This window comes from Thunnus albacares, chromosome 3 (assembly GCF_914725855.1).
Source record: "Thunnus albacares chromosome 3, fThuAlb1.1, whole genome shotgun sequence".
Classification (NCBI taxonomy): Eukaryota; Metazoa; Chordata; class Actinopteri; order Scombriformes; family Scombridae; genus Thunnus; species Thunnus albacares.
In genome coordinates, this window is record NC_058108.1 from 10,154,298 (window position 1) to 10,176,147 (window position 21,850).

Consider the following 21,850-nt stretch of genomic DNA (forward strand, 5'->3'; position numbering starts at 1 on the left):
CAACAAACAAAATGTTTGACAAGCAAAATGTCATTTCAGCTCTAAATGTGTTCCTGCACACAACAGAGCTGATGTTACATGACTGACAGATACAACAAATAGATTAAGACCAAGAAGCGACTACCGCCGCTTGAGGCTGAAGCCAATGTGGAAGTACCTTAAAATGCAATGCCACTGAAAAAATTCCTGGCTCCAAATGACTCCCATTCACAAAAGCGTCCACTTCTCTCTAGAAATACTAAGTCAATCTTTTTTTTTTCAACAAATCATTGCAGTCTCAATCACTAAATTCAGGCCCTCTAATAAGTGTGCTGGTAGTCATAAGACTATTATAGTAGCTTTGATTTCTACCATGTGGGTGTTGACTGACAGCTGTGATTGACAGTTTGCTCACCTGCTTCTCTCCCTGTTGCAAGTTGGAGTATTGTCGCAATATTTCGACAAGTTTAATCTTACTTGATAATAATACCTGCCCTGTTAGCACAATTTAGCTAAGATAGCTAATGTTAGCCCAAGTGGACACTGGTTGGTGTTCCCAGTAAGCTATTATTCAATTTGGTTCGAGGTAGTGGAGCGTAACTCTGGGCTTCAGACTGGCTCCAATGCAAACCAGTGGGTGACGTCACGCCTCGCTACGTCCATCTTTATATACAGTCTGTGGTTATGACTTGTTTTTAGGGTTAGGGTTACGGATAGGTGAAGGATAGGGCTGGAATTTGGGTTATGCTAGCCGTGCTGGGACTGCTTCCCTTTGAAAAGCTTAGGTAGGCTTTACCAGTCACTTATACAACCAATGTTATATAGTTTTTAACCCTGACATGACCAACTCTGTAATCATGCCACCATCTTGACTTGTTGGTTGGCATCCATGTCATAGGCTTACGAAGTGATGCGGCATTACACACGTGGTTAATTTTAGTCTAAGTCTCCAGGGAAGTTTTTTTAATATATAGTGCAATACAAGTGACCAACATGAAGACACATATGACACAGCACAAGACAAGAGGGAGAACTAGACTCAAACAGACTGAAAAAAGACAAAAAAAGCAAAAGAGCAGCAATAATAACAACAACAACAATATAACAAAAAAGCATAATGTTTGGCTTAGATTTTCTTATTGTAGTATGCATGCATGTAGGTGTGTGTGTGTGTTTGCGTGCATGTTTGTGTGGGTGGGTGGGTTTTCTGTGTGAAAGATATAGAGGGGAGAGAGAGCAAAAGGGGGAGACCGTATTAACCAAAGGAAGAAAGAAAGAGAAAAAAATAACCTAACTACAATGCTCTTGGAGGGCATCTCTGGGTCTCAAGAGAATTAATGTAAGTCAATATGATTACGCCCTTAGGGATAAAATTAAGTTTGTGTATGTGCATGTGTGATTGTCCCCCTTTTCTATCAGTCCCTCGTGCCTTTAAGCATGAACTGGTGTACTAACTAAGCTGACAACATGTCCCCTCTCTCCCTCTCTCACCATTCTTCTCAGTCTATGCCCCCCACCCCTCGTGTTGCCCCAGCATGTGCTGGGCAGCGGGCCCGGCAGGATCTTCCTTGCTTTTCCGTATCATTGATAATCGACCGGCTCTGGGAATGGAGGAGTGGAATGGCTGAGCGAATGCTACCCTGCCACTGCAGCTGCTCCTGGCTGCCACGGCAACTGGGGCAGAAAATCAGACTTATCGCTATGTCATAATCAGCAACGGATCGCGGTTTCCGATCTCCTTGTCGTTCTGTGTCTCTCTACTTGCTTTCTTTTTTGTCTGCCGCTTTCTCTGTGCTCTGATTTTTATTTGATGATTTAATCTTTCTCAGGTATTATTTTGCGTTTCAGTTTCCTGTGTTTTTCTTTCTCTCTCTTTACGCTCTTCTTAAGAGCCATGCTGTTTGTATGTATGCATGTGTTGTTGTGCATGAGCAAACACAACTGACGCAGGGAGCTCCTCACCCAGAACCTGTCATCACCACTACACAACAGAAGTCCAGCATGCATGGATAGAGAACTAGACTAAAATGAAGTAGAACCAAGTGATATTTTGGATGCCCTTTGAAATCCACAGTCTCTAACTAGGCCTTGGTTGTCTTTCCATCCAATGTCCATCTCCCACCCCATTTCTCTGTCTTTGTCTCTGTCTAAGATGGCCAGACTGAGAGGAAGATTTAGCTTTATTCTCCTGGGAGCTCCTCCTTGCTAGAGATGCTGGTCACTCAGCCATACTGGATCACTGCTGGTGGGTGAGGCTTTGCACCAGCCTTCCATTGTCACCCTCTGCTCAAGTGAATGCTTGGATGCCTGTTGTCTGTGTGTGTGTTTATGGGGAGACACTAAGGGAGAGAGCATAGTCCACAGGACTGTAGAACAAATATGCTTGTGCAACCGCAGGAATATATATTTTTCTCTATGACATTTTTCCTGGAATTAAATGACACTCAGTAAATGTCTGGAGGCAAATGATGTTGTGAAAACACTGGTCTCATAAGACATAGATAGAGATAGGATGTTAAAGGGACATAAATTGCTGAAGGTAGTGGAGCAGACATATTAAAGCAAGAGTTGAAGATAAATCACTGTTCTATATAGTACAAATATAGAGGGATTGGTATGAAAGGAATGTGACATAATATCAGTATGACAATTGACAGTAGCCCATGGAGCTCAAGTCCTGGGTATTAGCGCTTGCAGCGGGATTCATAGTCAGAATCCTGTCATCTTCCTCTAAATCTTCTTGCACGGAATTTAGCTGTTTATATGCTAATACTGCAATGCATTGGTCTCACAGCTATCAGGCTAATGCGTCATAACACACAAGTCTTACCAGTCTATACTGTCTGTGTTTTTGGAAGGTAAACACACACACACACACACACACACACACACACACACACACACACACACACACATACACACACACACACACACACACACAGACACACTTCAAATGACTACATTAATTCTCCACTAACCTTGACCTTAAAGGGATACTCCAGCGATTTTGTCCTGTATGTCCCTTCAATTGATTTAGGAGAGACACATTAAAAAAAGAATAATCAGAATCTAAGAAGCAAAGACAGACACCACGTCCACACAAAGTCGTAAACACATCTTTTTCTCTCCATCTTGGTCCTCCGTCAAGGATGGACTTTACCATTAGGCAACTGCCTGGGGCCCCCAACTAAAAGGGCCCCAAACAGCTATAGATTTATTACGATGCTTAGATATGAAAAATATTGAATTTGTACTATTCTAACTCATTGTATCCCGAGATGACTTACAAAAGGCCCCAAGCACTTAAAAAAATGTGCAACTGTACACTACTTACTTACTATGTACTTCTACTTCAGAGGAAAACATTGTACCTTGTAAAAACATTGTATTTTCCTGACAGATAAATGTTACTGGTTATGTTGCAGATTCGGATTTTACTCATAAAATGTAACATTTAAAATATGATGCATTATTATTCATGAAACTATCCAGCACTATATAAAATAGTTGGAATCAAAAGCTCCACCTTGAACAGATGTTAAGTAATTTTAAGCACATTTTACTTTTACTGTGTGGTATTAATAGTTTTACTATCAATAGTTAATAGTTTTACTTCAGAAAAAGGTTTTGAGTACTTCTGTTACCACTGCCAATACCAACATTCCCAGTTAGAGAAAGGGTGAAAAGTAAAGCTAGGTGGTGTTAGCCTGGGGCCCCCAAATCACTAAATCCGCCCCTGCCCTCTGTCCAGACTGAAACGGCACTTTTCTGCCCCTAAAACGGAGCTTCTCCACAATGACCTTGAGAGTGTGCAAATTTGAAAGAGCTGGCTTGGTGTTTCATAGTAGTGTGTACGGGTGAAAATGGGGAGTTTTATAGAAATGCTGTCATATCAGTGACTAAACAGATGGTGGCAATAGCGCAACATTTCATTGTTTTTCCTTGGCATTTCATTGGAAGAGAAAGAAGAAGAAACAATAACAACAATGGCATACAATACAACGTCCTCATTGTAAAGAAGAATTACCCATTTTAGCGTTTTAATGTGAACAGAGGTATTTGCTCAAATAAGCTGAAACGCCTGGTCTGGACACGTTTTTTGTACAAAAACAGCATTTCAGAATTTAATCAACTTAATGTAGATGTAGTCTGAAAATTCCTGAATTTTATTCCCAAGTATGTGTCAAGCTCCAGAAACCCATGATCCTACATTTCCCATAACTGTATTGCATTTTTCATTAGACTCCATACCGCTGATTTGTAATGCAGGCTCTGTTAAAAATGTATTATTTATATATAAAATATATTATATATTAAAAATTACACTGATGACATCACCAAGGTTGTTTTTTCAGACTTGAAGAACCAATGTTCCACCCAGAGCCCCAAATTACATCATACAACATTTTTCACATGCTGAGTAGTGCTCTTCATGATAATAAACTGATCTTGAATCAGTTCCCCTTTAACTTGATCCTATAAGTCAAAATGGACTCAATTTTAGGGGTTTAAACTCTTCTAAACATAGATATACAGGAACACACACGTGTGCACACAGCCACAGGCAAATGCTAATATTTTGATCTTGGTTTACCTTTCTCTCAGTGTTTGTATTGAAAAGGTCACTGAACACCCACTGGAGCATGACTGTTAAATGGTAGCGGGAACAACCACAGTTAAATAAAAAGCACACATTTGTTGTTAGTTTGTTTGCCTGTGTGTGTGGACGGCCAGATGGACGTGTCTTTATGTTTTTGCATTATGCTTTGGTCTGTTAAGGTTAGCTGAAAGGGCAGCTGCAATTCTACAGAGACTGAGTCCTCTGATGCCATAAAACCTTGCATTACAATGCTTTGACATTCTTTTAGACAGAAATTTGGCACTTATTCGATGCATTGCAATCAGGAGCAGTTACAGTAATTTTGGAAAATCGCACAGATGTGAAAAGTGGATCCTTTTCCTCCTCAAAGGGAAAGAAAGAACTGCAAACTCCTTCCGCTCTTCCAAAACACTCAAGTATTTTGACAGTTTTGTCAAAAAGAAGCAGCTTCTCTCATTTATTTTATAATTAAAGCACAGATTGCTCTCACCAACCTCCCCTCATACTGATGACCTTAATATGAACTAATTTTCTTAATTAACTTTGAATGGAAGTGGAATAAGACTATTTACCGAAGAAGTCTGCTATTTAAAGACCATCCAGAATCTACATTTACCTCGAGCCTAACAAGGCTCTTAAAGCACTAGCTGTCAGTATGTGCACTGACACAGAAGTGGCAGAGTTTGTTTGGGTGTTAGATAAGCAGGAAGGTTGTACCTACTTGATAGAAGTATGTGTGTGTGTGTGTGTGTGTGTGTGTGTATGCCAGATAGGCTGGGTTCCCCCTCTGGGCAAGTCTTGGCAACAGCAGAGTAGCGATCAGGTGCCTGAGTAAGACAGCATTTAATGAGATACACAAAGCCAACAAAAGCAGCCAAGTGGCAGATCTTTTCCAAGTGGCACTGAAAGTGTGTGCGTGTGAGTGTATGTTTTCATGTTGATTATGAATGAACCGTCAAATCCCATGCATTTGTGTGTGTGTGTGTGTTTGTGCGTGGGTGCAGAATGATTCACCTTGCAGTTCTTCTTCCAGCTGCTGTTAGCTCAAACTTAATTAGGAGAGAGAGAGAACAAGGGTCTATCTCCTTGTCTAGCTCGACATGAGTTGTTTACGAGTCGACCAACTGCTTATTTGATTGCCTGAATAAATGACACAAAGCAAATGAATCTGAGCTCTCTGCTCTCTGTCAGATGGTCTGGCTGTCGGCCCTTTGCACCTCCATAAATCACTCCCAGTCTTCACACTATCTGCTCTCTGCTAGCTTTCTTTAACAAAATACATTTTACATTACATGCATGGACCATGAATCTGCTAAACCTATCACTGTAGGTCTTATTTCTCTCTTTTATGTCACCATTATCTAGTAACAGGAGTAAACTGAATCACAGGAGATGCATATTTTTCAATTTCTCAACACTGTGTGGAAACTCTCCGAGAGATCGATAGCTACATCACCTCTTCCACTCAGTTTGTACAGCAGGTAATTAGATAGACGGTGCTACAGTAAGTGCTCATCCTCGCTGCTTTACCTTTTATCAGCGAAAGGTGATAGCTTTGGAATTACAACTTACATACAATAATTGCACAACTGCCTCATGTGGGTTTTTGTAGAGGTACTGGAATCAGGCTGTAATCAGGGGCCATGATGCCCAGATACATTATGCGCTCTAATCAGATTTGGTCTCGGGATGTGATGTGGCAGAGTGTATTCTTCCAGTCATCTGGGATCTTTTTTTTTCACTCCAGTGTCCTTATATCATTAGCATGGATTCAATTTGGCTTGAAACACTATTTGTGCTCGCGGCCACACCCTCACTTTCCTCTGACAATAAAGAGACTATAACACGGCATGTATAGTATTGCGTGACATGGCAAGGCATGGCATGTATAATTGTGTGTCTGTGTGTAGCCGAATAAATGAAGCATCAAATTGCCCTCTCTGATGATTTACGATAATGTTGCAGACTCACTGCCTATAAAACAATGTGATGCGCTTCTGAGAGGAAACTTACAGGTCAGTGCTTCCTGAAAGAGGATCTTGAGAAATTTATCATAAACTAAAGTGCTTCATGACATCTATGAGTGTTACTAATAAAGCATAAAGTATTAAAATAGTAAGCTCTGCACAGTACAGTAGTTCAGCACAATTTTTTGCCCCTCCAGTGAACTGTTGGCCAGTAACTTGAGCTGAAGCCCAACAAAGTCCCGATCATGACTGATGGTGATATGAAGGCGAGAGTTTTGAGCACCAATCTTTCTTCTCTGGCTTAGGTCAAAGGTTTCAATTCACCATTAAGAATTAAATGAGGGGCTCACAATTTTTCAAGTCTGTCTTAAAACAACAGTCTTTTTTTGCTGTAATCATTCCTCCTGTTCATACTGACCATTAGCAGATTCCTTCAAAATGCACTTACAATGTAAGTGATCCACAGTCCTCCTGTGCAAAAATGTTTTTTTAAAGTTTATCTGAAGCCAATATGAAGCCTCAGTCGTCCAAATGAGTCAAATCAAGTAGATATCTTTCACTGTTACAGTCTTTTTAGTGCTAAAGTTCCTCTTTTTGTTACTATACTTCCACCGCAGCTCAACAGGGAAACACTGTCCGAGGAAACACAAAGAAAGAATTTGATGCTAAGAAGACTGTAAATGTGTCAGATATCCACTTGATATGACAAACTCAGACTGCTGAAGCCTCATATAAGCTTCACATCAACTTTTAAATGCATTTCTGCTCAAAATGACTTTGTGGACACACTCTGGATTTTGGCCTCCATCACTTACACTGACAGCACATTCTTTTAATTGCCAGTATGAACAGGAAGAATAATTACAGTGAGGAAAACCTCTTTCAGTGTTCATATGGACACTTGACTGCATATATGAAATCCAAAGCCTCCTCTTCCCCACTCAGAAAATGTAAAAAAGAGCAACTAACTAGCAGCTGGAAGTCTTGTTTTTGCTGACCTCCAGTGGTTTAACTTCACACCATGCTGCGGTTATGTGTCCTCTGGGGTGCGGTAAGTATGCTGTGACATCACTGTTGGGTGTGGTTACAAGTTTACACACATCTGAGCAACAAACTTGAAACGTTCAACTGCAGAGAATCCCAAGATGCTTTAAGTTGGTCCAGAATTGAGTTTTTTGTGTGTAGCAAGCCCTAAAACAATATTTAAATAAGGCCTTGCATATAACATTATTTGCTACCACAACTGAAATTTACCAAATGAATGGACCTATATATTAACAAATTAATAGTGTGAATGATTAAAAGTGAATTACTGATGAATGACTAAATCGTTATTATCATGCCAATATGACATTATGAGATGTAGTCTAAGAAAACAAAACAATAACACAATTAATCAATTTCGTTTAGATCGAGGTAACAATCATGCAAAAAGGGAACGTTAATGTCAAATAAATTCACTTAAAATCTTTGCTGTAGGCTAAGTTTGTATTTTGGATGAGTATGGTGTGCAGCAGGCCTAGTACCCATTCCTTTATTTATTCATTTTAATTTATTTATTCACTTATTTATTTCCCTCTGGATGGGGACCAGATCTGTCCTCCTTCCATCCTCTGACGGGCCATCCCTCCCCCGGCCCGCCCTCAGCCGGCTCAGGGCTCGGCAGCATCCATCTCTGCACCGGGACACACGCAACGGAAAGAGGCTGCGAGGAAACTGAACAGGCGGCAGACCAGCGAGGGAGAAAAAAAAATCTCACAAGCTGCTGCTCCACGGTGTGAAGGCGGTCCGTGTTATACAAAGCCACCAACAACCGGCTGTCCTTCATTATTTAAACTGGACAACACAGCGGTGATACTCCGGAGCTTCCACTTGCCTGTTGAAGTGATGCATCCCGCAGGACTGCGCTCTCGCTGTGTGAACATGATTTGATCTTCGCTGTGGAGAAATCCGTTCGGTCCCATTTACAATAAGAGGGAGCATGAAGTTTGCGGTTGCGGTGTTGTGGTTCTCCCTGGCTCTCGGCAGGATGCAAGGTAAGGACCTGGAAGACAGGTTCGTCTTTAAACTGTTGAAGCTGTGCAACTGCCAGGTAGCATCTGTTTGACCAAATAAAGGATCAATTATCTCAGAATGCAGAGACATCTTAAACCTGATGAGGATTTGAGATTGTGGTGCGCGATCACAACACATCATCTCTGAACAGTCTCATTCATCCAACAAACTATTTGGGCAAGCGGTGTCCTGTCCTGGCCAGTGCTCCTAACAGTAATTACAGGCAAAGAGTTCATATTGAATCGGGCATGTTTTATAATTCAGATATGATTGCGCTTCTAATCGTGTACTAGGCAGCAGGACAAAATGATGGGGTCAGGTGAGTGGAGCACAATCATCATTTATTAAAGAACGGGAGCGCAGCGCCCTCCTGGGGATGTATGGCTGAGGATAGGCTGTATAAGAGTCTACAATATGGGGCAATATAGAACTGAATACATGGGACAGAGGAAGAATTCCCTTACATAATAAAGCTGCGACTCGGATATGTCTCATATGGTTTTGTTATCAAAAGTAAATGAAATATTGTGATTGTGCAATATAGAAACAGACTTGGTGCAACAGCTTCTCTCCCTTTCTCTCTCTCTCTCTCTCTCTATCTGTCTCTGTTTCTCTCTCTCTCCCTATCTGTCTGTTTCTCTCTGTTTCTCTCTCTCTCTCTCTCTCTCTCTCTCTCTCTCTCTCTCTCTCTCTCTCTCTCTCTCACTCTGTGTGTGTTTGCGTGTGTCAGTGCATGTTTATATCAGCTTACTGTAAAGTATTTACACCCCTCTAATCAGAAGTGGAGTGGCTCTTGGCAACACATACTGTAAATCCTCCTTGCTGTATATATGCATACTGTGTGTCTGTGTGTGTGTGTGTGTGTGTGTCTGTGTGTCTGTGTGCGCGCGCGCAAGAGGAGAGAGAACTAGAGAGAAAATGATAAATCCCTCCTCAGTTACCAAGTAGCTGTCCCAGTGTCAGCATGCACTTAACTTCATGAGGAATCACATTTTCAACAGACACTGAATTACCTGAAAAGGAGCTCTGATTAATGACACTATTGGAAACAGTTTGGCATGGGATGATACGCCTAGATTTTAAAGGGTCAGTTCACCCAAAGTATGAAAAAACAAACAAAAAACATTGTTTATTGTGTTGCAGATATCTTGGGTGTTATGATTTTACAATTTCCTCTACTAGTATAATATAGATTAATGGAATTTCCTTTGAAAAATGACAGTAATAAATCAACAGCAGTGACAGTAGTTTTCATACAGGCTGTTTCCCTGGTAGAAAGTAGTTCCAACAGAAACTGAGGTGACCACATGTATGAAATACTGTGTTCACCTCTGGTCATGTGATGGTCACTGTCTTTGACATCATATGACCATGTGTGAACAACATGTGTGGGCTTGTATGTTCACATATTCCTCAGGGGCATCATGACTGATGGGGTTAACAATTGTGAAAAATCTTGGCTCCCCCAGATGCACCTGTCTTGTTGCATTGTGGGCAAACGAAAGCAGGGCAGCAGCTTAGATTGTTTTATTTTTCTCTCAATTGGCAGATTTAAAGAGCAGAAACGGCACGCAGAGAGAAAGCTAAGTTAAAGTTAAACTGTCTTTCGTTTGCACTAGTGTGTAAAGAAAAACAATAGGTTTCCCTCTGTTTTCCCTCTCATCCCATTACCCCTCTCAGTGGTACATCCCACTGTGGTTCCATGGCGAGCAGATGGTGACAGTGTCTAGGTGATTGTACCACTGTGTCGCCCATGGGGTGTTTCAGATTGGGTTTGTCAATCATCAGCAAAGGTGCACAGGACACATACAATCTATGCGCATACTGTACATTGTCCTCTGTATATGCAAACAAATACACGGGCACATACACACACTTACACACACACACTAATGCATTATAATTTCCCCACAAAGAATCAACCCCATCCCCCACCAGCTATCATGCTATATGGTCTAATCAATACTCTCCCCTTTACCTCTACTCAATCAACCAATCTCTCTTTCTCACACACACACACACACACACACACACACACACACACACACACACACACACACACACACACACACATACAGAGGCAATCAGCCTCTACCTAAGGGAGGGAGCAGGCTCTTATAGAGGGAGCCATCCCTGCAGTGTTTTACTAGTTTGGCTCCTGTGTTTTTGTTGATGAGGATCTTGAGACAGCTGCTTCCTGTAGAGATGATGATAGGGATTCAGCTGACTGAGTGTACTGGTGCCCCATTTCAAGCCTTTACAAACTGAGTGCTTTACAGGGGATCTGATGCAACAGGAGGTAATCTGTCTGACTCTGAACATGGCATGTACTTTAAGTTCAGATTCCAACACACCGCCAAGGAAACAGAGGGAGACAGAGGCAAAACAAGTTTGCATTTGTGCCCCTGGACACACACACACAGCCTAAAGCACTGTCTCTCTTTTCCACACATGCGCACAAGCATCGAACAGCACACATGCATATATGTGTGACTATGTATCACCTAGTCATTACCAAATTTACTTAGCTTGAACTTAAAAATACCGTATAAGCATGGTGATATTCTATATTTTTGTAATTGTCGACAAATCCCATGAAAAGACAAAAATGACTAAAAACACATAAATGAGCCACACCCTTGCACCTGGTGACATGTTTTTTCATTACAATGAATATGGGCACTGTAGTTTAAGTCTCTCTCCACTCAAAAAATTTTTTTTCTTCTTGTTCCTACAGTTGGATGTTTGAGCTGAATGATGTATGACACTGGAAGTCTGTTTTCACATTCATCTGCTGAAAGCAGAAAGTTTCTCTGTGTTTATTGAAAATCTGATTCTAAGGGGTGGGTCTACGAGCATGATGATGATCACAAATAGTTTGGAAGCCAATATTGGTCCAATACTCAACTTACACTAGTTTGATGTGGAAACTTGAAGCCTCCAGTGCACATAGACTGAGAATGGACTTTATAGTGAAGCAGGAGACATCTTGTGTTACATATTTCTAGATTCTGGAATTGCTATTGAGGGTGAGGAGTTGATTTCATATTAAGGATTTTAACAGTATAATTTAACTTTCTGTATGGAAAAAACATATTAGACACAAATTATTATTCAAAGTAGAATATTTTATATACATCTTTAAGGACCAGTGTATAGGATTTAGTGGCATCTAGTGGTGAGGTTGCAGATTGCAACCAACTGAAAACCCCTCTCCTGCCCCTCCCCTTCCAAGCATGCGGGAGAACCTACGGTTCCTGCAAAAAACGTGAAAAACGCGAAAGGCCCTTTCTAGAGCCAGTGTTTGATTTGTCTGTTCTGGGCTACTGTAGAGACATGGTGGTGCAATATGGCGGGCTCCGTGGCAGAAGACCCACATCCTATGCTATGATATAATTCTAAGGTAACAAAAACAACACAACAATTTTTATTTTCAGGTGATTATACACCAATGAAAACATACTTATGAATATTATATTCCATATCTGCCAAGTCCGTTCTGCTAGATGCCACTAAATTCTATGCACTGCACCTTTAAAACATGTCTGGAGGGGATCTTTAAAGTCATTCCCACAACATTGTCCTGCTGCTGTAGATAGTAATCTGTTTAAATTAGTCCCCAACAAATACACTATCTACTCCTGTTTAAGTAACAGATCTAAAAACTACAGTGCCCAGCCGTTTTAAGAAATTACATTACCTTTTTCTTTAAAATATTTGTGACACGTTTTTTAAAGATTTATGTCTGCAGTTGAAAGAAATGGGCTTGTTGGAAAGTATTGAGAAATGGTTTTGATGTTTTCATGGATTTGTTGACAATAATACTTGCCAAAATAGTAATCTCAAATCCCCAACAACTACCAAGACACCAAACAGGTGTCATGTTGCAGGTGTAGTTACCAGTAATAAAATGTAATAGTAATTAGAGCTTCAACAATTAGTCCATTAATCAATTAGTCAATTGACAGAAAATTAATCAGCGACTATTTTGAAAGTCAAATTATCATTTCAGTAATTTCATAAAAGCAAAAATGACAAAAATTTTATTGTTTTTAACTTCTCAAATGTAATGATTTAATGCTTTTCTTCATCATACGTGATAGTAAATTGGATATCTTTGGCTTTTGTACTGTCGGTTGGACTCTGGGAAACTGTAATGGTAATGGTCATTTTTTAACCATTTTCTGACATTTTAACAGACCAAATGATTAATCGAGAAAACAATTAGCAGATTAATCAATAATGAAAATATTTGGACCATCACTTTATGTATGGTATAATATAGACTTTTGTGCTCTTCATATCCTTCTGACAGTATGTTGACCCTGACCATATTTTTGTATAATACAAATTCTACCTTCAAACCTAAACAGCCCCCTGAACAAGTGATGAATTAAACAAGAAATTTAAACACAGAGAAAGATGATACTGCTTCTTCTTTTACTGTCCATAACAGAGAAAGTTTAAAACAACCACACAGTCCTTCCTGTCTCTCTCTCCTGTAAACTATAGCAGCAGACTATGTAGTGTAGTGTATGTAGCATGTACTGTGGGATGAGACTTATCTGTCTTAAGACTCAAGTTGAAATGGGAATTTGTTTTCTCCCTGCTATCTGTTTTGCTGTCTGTTCTCATTCCCCTTGCCCCAGTTAACTTCTCCTTCTGTACCAACCTCTATCCTGCCCCCTCATTCTGTCTCTCTCAGACACTAGAGGGAATTGCTCTGGGTCACTCTGCCTCTCTCTTTCCTTATCAGCTCTCTCCACTCCTCTGCTCCATTCCCCTTGTTTGAGAGGCTGTTGAATCAAACTTCTCTTTTCTGTCTATTGGCCTCTGCCTGTGTTGCCACACTAACATACTTTAGGCAGTGCCAAATATCGCCCTCTTATGTGGATGAATGCTCAGAGCTCTGTGCTGATAGAGCCGCTGAGTTACAGCTCCAGTACAAATACCAAATAATGCTCTGAGCATCCAGCGAATGTTGCTGTCATCTGCATCTTAGTTATGTACAGTGAGTAACAGTGAAGAGGTTCAGTGTCTTGCTTAAGGACATCTGGACATTTAGTTCTTGATGAGCATGTGCACTTGAACTTACTTAATACTCTCTGAGCAGTCTGACTACTAGACTAAACCATTTAGTTTTTATTGAAAACAACATGTTTCACACTGACGCTTTGACATAGATAGTATATTTTAACTGCAGAGTCAAGTCGCTCTCTGTAAAAGTGGAAAACATCACAGTGTGTTTTCTTTAATTGTCTACCTAAGAGACCTGATATCTCGCAGCTGTCTGCTCTCTTAACAGTGGCTGGTGAAGTGAAAGCACTGTTCCTTCGTTGTACTGTCTCCAGCTCAGTGTGAGCGTCACTCTTTAACTGACTATTATGTCTTGTGCCTGACTGCACAAAGCGCTCTGAGCTCAGCTCGTCTCCCCTGGCAATTGTTCTGTCTGAGGTGATCATGTCAGCATGATCATTTTGTCAGCCTTGGGAGCTTAGATGCATTTGCTCGGCCATGACCAGCTGTCAGTCCGGGGTTGACAGTGTGTGTGTGTGTGTGTGTGTGTCTGACTCTAAGGCACTGACTTAATTTTTGCTTCCACTTGCTTTTTAGACTCTTGAGAGAGTTCACTTTGTTCAGGCACAACTTGTGCACATCTGTCTGTGTACATGAATATTACATGCATATGAGCTAACTATCCGTATAATTAGGGCTTCAACTAACTTTTTTTTTTTATCAATTAATTTCTTCTGATTCATTTTTATTATAATCATGATTACTTCATACAATGTCTGAAAATTTAGGAAAAATGCCCATCATTTCAATTTCCAGCAAACAGTCCAAAACCTCTCGGTTCCCTGGCAGCTTACTGGTTTAGCGGTTACTTACCACATAACTGCAATGTCCACAGTTCAAGTCCAGCAGAGGACCTTTGTTATCTCTCTTTCTTCCCAATGCCCAACAAATTATATTTACAATGAAGTAAATCAAAGCAAATCCTCACCTTTGAGAACCTGAAACCAGTTAATGTTGTCAATTGGTCAGTCGGTCCACCACTTTTGTCCACACTGAACTATCTAGACAACTATTGGATGGATTATCATAAACCTGTTTCATGTAATAGTAATTAGAGCTATAAATATTCACAGTACCCAGAAGATGAATTTGGTGATCCCCTGACTTTTTATTTGGCACCATCAGCAGGTCAAAATTTTCATTTATCTGATGAAATATCTCTACATCTACTAAATTAATTGGCACAAAATGTTGTGCTGACAATCCCAAACAATGCATCTGAATGACTTAAGTGATCCCGTGACTTCCCCTCTAGTGCTAATGTGGCTGTAGACTCTTGGTCTTTTTTCTTTTCTTTCTTTTTTTATTAAAAGATGAATCCAAAGAAGATTAATTAAGTGTTAATCAATTGCTCTACTAATTTCACCACTTATAATCATATCCATAACTATAACCTTGTGCACACTATACAGTTTTCTCTCCCAAACTTACTTCTTCTTGATTTTGTCCTCAATACTACTTTCTTCCCTGGCTCCTTCCAGCTCAGGAGGACTTTGTGTCGCTGGCGGAGATGGAGGATTCCTTGTTGAGGAACCTTTTCAGGGGTTACCAGAAGTGGGTGCGGCCTGTCCAGCATGCCAACGACACCATCACTGTACGCTTTGGACTGAAGATCTCACAGCTGGTTGATGTGGTGAGGACAACACACACAGAACACACAGAGAAGGGTTTCATAATTTATTCATGCAGTCAACTTTTCAACTGTATGTTGTGTAAATTTTGTTTCCCAACATGAAGGTCTAAATTGTGTTTCAAATCCCACACTGCCAGGATGAGAATTCAGCGGGAGAAGCTGAGAATGCTAAAGCCTTAAATTATGCATTATTTTGTTGGCCTAAAAGTAGGCAAATTCAAAAATATTAAACTCTCTTAGTTAAAACTGAAGTCTTTTAATTAGAGAATGTAAACTCCCTCCTGGTTACTAAAAAATTAAATAACTGCCATGACCTCATTGTCCTCAGTGGTGTAGTGATGGCCCTGCTATATATTATGTATTAGATTAATATTAGATAGATGAGGGTATTTTAAACTGTCTCTGCAGTGTTGTAATGCTTCGAGGAGACGCAACCCAGCACACAGATTTAAAGCTGTATGCACCTGTTAAGGAAGCTCTCTGCAGAAATTAAAACTGCCTTGTGTAACACGGTTGATAAAATCCTGTTAAAGTCCGCTGACGATCAGGGGATATTTTTCAGAATGAGAGAGGAAAGGAAGGAAAGAAGACATGAGGAAGGAAGCAAACCTCATCATTACTGAGATGGAAAAGAGAATATAGAGCAGCCACAAGGACTGGTGATTATTTAGAAGAAAGAGGCAAAGGAGGGAACTGACAGAACAATATAGAAGATATTGTTCATTATTTGGAGGGAGGCAAGACATAAAGAGGTGGCTGGAAGGTTAATAACTTGGGCAGGAGAAGACAAATACAAAGACAGAGAAAGGTAGGAATGGTGATTAAAGGCTGTAGAGAGTGGCTGTTAAAGGAGGTCAGTAGAGGAACTACAGTACAGAGGATACACTGAGGACCAGAAGTGTGAGGAAATAAGTGGAAGAGGGTGAGGAGCTGAGGGATTTAAAGGGGCAAAGAGTGGAATAGAGAGTGTAAAGAAGAGAGAGGAAGAGAGGTTAAAAGAGAGGTCCAAAGTGGTCTTTCATAGCAGCAGAGGAAGTAATGAGGCCATCAGGCTGAGAGGAACCAGATCGCATTTATTATTTACACAAGGACACACACAAAGCCGCTCCCCTAACTCCACAGAGGGCCACATTTTGACTACATCAGCATCTGATCTTCATACCCTTGCCGTCTCAGAAATAACATTTAGTAGAGTGCCCTCTTGTGGTGTCCAACTAAACTACTGATACTTTGTTTTAAGGTTCACCTCAGTGCCTCTCAAGGGCCGAAAAACTGAAAAATCTATCCCATAGATTTTCCCTCTACTCTACTTTTATTTTATTTTTTTTTTTTACCTTTTTCCTGCACATACACTTCACTTTCAGCTTACAGCGAACACCAATCCTCTTATTCCTCTCAGTCACCCTCTCTCCATGCCTCTCTGATTTGTTTTTGTACAGTACAGTATATGTCAACATTTCATGTTGAGCAAATGAGACAGCAGTGATACTGGTCACTGCAGAGTCCCTTGTGCTTCTCTCTCTCTCTCATTAAATGCTCAACGTAGACATACCCTGAAGCCAGGCACTTAACCCCCGAGCTGTTCCTGTGTGCTTTCTTACTGGCAAGCAAGAGAAGCAATTAACCCACTTTGGAAAAAAAATCCTGTCTAACTGGGCTTAAGTACTTTCTTTCATCCTCCTCAACTTTCAACTTTTTGTCTCCAGCTTCTGGTTTGCTTCTCATCCCCTCATTAGCCCCTCTAATCGCTCCTAGTAACTGCCACTAAGATTTATAAACTGTGAACAAAATTTCTTCCCTTTTATTCCTGCAGGATGAAAAAAACCAACTGATGACTACAAATGTCTGGCTCTGGCAGGTAAAAATGAACACTTCCCAAACTCTTCACAGATACTAGATCTCTACATTTTGAATGGCTGTTTTAGTAACTGTGGTTTGGTATCAACCATCAGTATACCCTATAGTATATAAAAGGATGCAATGTAGTGTGATGCCACTCAGTATGGTGTAATATGATTTTACTGAAGGACTATTTAAATAAACCTAGCAAATCAAGTGTTATTTTCAGAATTTAGATATGCAAGGGTACAATATGAAGAGACATAAAATCTGGTCTATGCAATGTAAAAGTTATATTAAAAAGTATCAAGTAATGTCAATAATTACATCAAATTTCCAATGGATATAAGAGATATTTAAGGGCTTTAACTTATCAGGGGCTAAAGAAGACTAAAGAGTCTAAAACAAGACTAAAGAGTCTACTAAGGGTAATTACGTACAGTGATGATGGCTTGCTAACAGTTTCCAATAAGCACTAAACACAAAGTAGCCTAGTACAGCTGAGGCTGATGGGAATGTTGAATGCATCCCCAATTAGTTTTGCAGGTGTTAGTTCATAAACAAATATATTTGACAAATAGAAATTTTGGAATGATATCGCTACATCTAGAACGTAGCTAGAACTTAACGCATCAGCAAGTGATTTCAATTCATCCTGAGGAGGACATGAACATGTGTACCACATTTCATGTTAATCCATCCAATAGTTGTGGAGATGTCACTAAAAATCAAAATGTCAACCTCATTGTTAAGGAAAACTCAAAAGACATTTACTCAATTTGATTTTGAATCAATTATACACAAATGTGGTAATGATCATGGACACATTAACAAACTGGGGAAAAGGGACAATGAAAATATATTATACAGTACAATGACTACATACACGTGGTTTTTGCTCTGAATTTGACTGCTGTCCATCGTGCTGAAATGGAAGAATATGCACTCAACCATGTCATTATCTGATCATTCTACATCAACAATGAACCAATCATGCATTGTATGGATTCATGTTTTTTTAAAAGGAGTGGGTTGACGTGAAGCTGAAGTGGAACCCAGATGACTATGCAGGCATTACCTCCATCAGAGTGCCTTCAGAGACTATATGGCTGCCTGACATCGTCCTGTATGAAAAGTGAGTTATGCAGCACTCTGTGCTCATCAGCAACACATTCTCAGGTTGTGCTTGATAACTCTGATACATATTTGTAACCTAAATCAATTTGCCTTTCCTTATTGCTGTCTCTCACACTTGGTTCTCTGCCTCTGTGTTTCTCTTACACATTACCTTACCCAGTGATCGTGGCTTTTTCTTAACTTTCTCCTCTCCCTCTCTTTCCCATCTACTACCAGTGCGGATGGTCGCTTTGAGGGTTCCCTGATGACAAAAGCCATTGTGCGCTGGGATGGTACCATAACATGGACCCCACCTGCCAGCTACAAGTCTTCCTGCACCATGGACGTAACCTTCTTCCCCTTCGACCGACAGAACTGCTCCATGAAGTTTGGCTCCTGGACTTATGATGGAAATATGGTGGATCTGGTCCTGGTGGATCACTATGTGGACCGCAAAGACTTCTTTGATAATGGCGAGTGGGAAATCCTCAATGCTACAGGAGTCAAAGGAAGCAGGAGGGATGGGGTTTACTGGTACCCGTTTGTAACCTACTCCTTCATCCTCAAGAGGCTGCCCTTGTTCTACACCCTGTTCCTCATCATCCCCTGCCTCGGCCTGTCCTTTCTTACTGTATTAGTGTTCTATTTGCCATCAGACGAGGGAGAGAAACTGTCACTTTCCACATCTGTGCTGGTGTCACTGACTGTGTTCCTCCTGGTCATAGAAGAAATTATTCCATCATCCTCAAAGGTGGGCAACCTTGAAAGTTTACATTGAAGTCGATGTGACTTCAAAAGGTCCTACTCGACTGTATTTTTTTCTTTCCACACTTCATGTGTTCAGTTATCCTAATTGTAATCTTATTTGCAGTATGACCTAATTAACACAGACCACAGCCACAGTCCTCTCAATTACCTGCAGCTTATTGCATGTCAACTCAATTAACAAGCTACTGGCTTCAGACACTTCTCAGCCCAATGTAGAACACAACTGAAAAGCAGAGCTTAAAATGACATCATTCAAAATCATATACTTTTTACTCTACAGTATAGTCCATTATAAGTATTAGTATTAGTCTGTTAAAATGCTTTTATAATGTTGGCCAAATTGTCCATTGAGGGTTATTTATGTGGTATACAGAACTCAAAAGTGATGGAAGAAGTATTCAAATTCTTTACTTAAGTTAAAAGTAGTAACACCACAATGTAAAAATAAATAAGTAAATGCACTTAAACCATCCAAAGTAAGTGTTCAGTATGCATAATGGCCCATTTCAGATCATTATATATTTTTAATCTTAAGGCCACAGAATAATAATTTGTGTGCAAAAGCTTTTATCTTGTACAAAATGATTTAAAAAAAAAACAAAACTTTTTGGGACTTCAGTGGCATCATCATTCTTATTAGTACCTGGTAACCTCACATCAATCCCAGCATAGGCAGCTTTGCATAACTCCAACCAGAGTAGGTCTGATCAGCCACATCACTGAAAATACCTGTGTGGGTATGCAGGGCCTTTAATGAGTAACAATGCATCATACTTTGTAATTCTCAAGTGAAGTACAAGTATGTGAGTACAGTACTTTAGTAAATGTACTTAAATACTAAGTATTAAATAAACTGGTCACTAAACAGGCTGCATCTATGAAATATATTCTTTATTTCCTGAGGAAACAAATATATACTTTAGAGTCTTGTCTGATTCCTTAACCATTTTATTTATTTTTTGTCCCAGGTGATCCCACTAATCGGAGAGTACCTGCTGTTCATCATGATCTTTGTCACCTTCTCCATCATCGTCACCGTCTTTGTCATTAATGTCCATCATCGCTCCTCTGCAACCTACCACCCCATGGCCCCCTGGGTAAAGAGCCTTTTCCTTCAGAGACTGCCCAGACTGCTGTGTATGAGGGGGCACACTGACAGGTAAAATAGGATCACCTGTATTGAATATCTACCCATGTATATGACAGGATACATATGTGAAATCAATTGTTTCCACTATTCTTAGATACCACTTCCCAGATATTGAGATGCGCAGCCCTGAGCTGAAGCCCCGCAGAGGTGCAGGGAGGAGGGGGGTTCCTGGCCACAGTGCCGGCCAGCAGAGAGGACCCCTCGGAGGGAAGGAGGACGAGAACCAAGCCTGGCTTGCCATGCTGGAGAAAGCTACAAATTCAGTTCGCTACATCAGCCGTCACATCAAAAAGGAGCACTTCATACGAGAGGTGTGTGAGTGGGTGGACATGAGGGAAGGCGTGGGATGAAATGTTTCTGCATTCATGTTGTGTGACGTTCTCTTTGAATTTTTTTATACTATTACAGCTTCCTGCTCGTTAAAATTTTGTTCCTAACTGATTTCTTCTTTGCTCTATAAGTGTTATAAAGGGACACAGAATCGTTCTTGTGTCCTGAATAACAGATGTTGTTGCTTAAGTTTCACATCAACACCTGTGGACTCTTTTTGTTTCTGCCTCTCTTAATCTGTCTATACATCCCTCTCTCTCTGTGTCTCTCATTCAGGTAGTACAAGACTGGAAGTTTGTGGCTCAGGTGTTGGACAGGATTTTCCTCTGGGCCTTCCTAACAGTGTCAATATTAGGAACAGTCCTAATCTTCACCCCTGCGCTGCAGATGTACCTCAGCTCACCTTAATGAACACACTCATGAATACTCTTCAACAGCTCATTCTTGTTTTCCAATTGGTCTTTGACTATGATTTATTGATAAGCTCAATAAAACAACTGTATTGTATATTTTTTTTGTAGAAATAAGCTCAAACTACAAACTTTTACCTCCCTACAGTATTGTTTGCAGCCTGTAATGACTACTGGATACTGTAATATTCTAGATGCAGCTTGTCATTCAGTGTAAAGTGCATGCACAGGAGTGCAAACGACTGACAGCAATAAGCAGGTTATAGTAGCGTGTATGATTTTCAATATCCATGTTTGTATAACTGTGGCATTGTAATAATACATGCAACCACTTTCACAGTATCACTCCATCAATAATGAGTTGTTTTGTGTGTCACATGCACTACAGTATGTTGCCAAGCTGTACTTAATGTGCTGTAATAATGATGATAATAAAAAGAAATCTGATGTACAAAATCAATGTTTATTGATTTCGTCAGGACAAACATGATTATGTTATGCAAGTGTCATGAAATACTAGAGGATGGACTACAGTAGACGTCATGCAGTGGAACACTTAGGTTGGGTTTTGGGTTGTAATGACACAGTATCACCACTAAATGGCAGCAAACATCTTTTTCTTTTGCAAGAGAAACAGTTGCTCTTACTTGAAAACAGACACTTAAAAAATAATGATGTGATGAAATCATTTTCAAATATAGTATACAGTCAGTCAGTTAAGAAGTTAACAAGATGAACTCATGTTACCTATAAAAATGTCATGGCACAAATAAACATTTAAGCAAAGTAACCTTTTTGTGACCATGTTTCCAACACCTTATGTTGCATCCTCATTCACAGCATCAACCTCGATGAATAGCTATAAGGTTACAGCCATTAACATCTAACAGGGCAGTGCACACACACAGGAAAGGCTCAATTAAATCA

General features: G+C 40.2%; 1 protein-coding gene across 1 annotated transcript; it reads left to right on the forward strand.

The window, feature by feature from the left end:
* The first annotated feature begins 8,165 nt into the window (after positions 1-8,165).
* On the forward strand, positions 8,166-21,379 carry chrnb3a (cholinergic receptor nicotinic beta 3 subunit a). The gene is made up of 8 exons (XM_044346341.1): positions 8,166-8,582; positions 15,159-15,310; positions 17,124-17,168; positions 18,175-18,284; positions 18,503-19,016; positions 20,002-20,192; positions 20,278-20,494; positions 20,790-21,379. The coding sequence occupies exons 1-8, from the start codon at positions 8,528-8,530 to the stop codon at positions 20,919-20,921; spliced, it is 1,416 nt and encodes a 471-aa protein (XP_044202276.1). The 5' UTR covers positions 8,166-8,527; the 3' UTR covers positions 20,922-21,379.
* Positions 21,380-21,850: the final 471 nt, after the last annotated feature.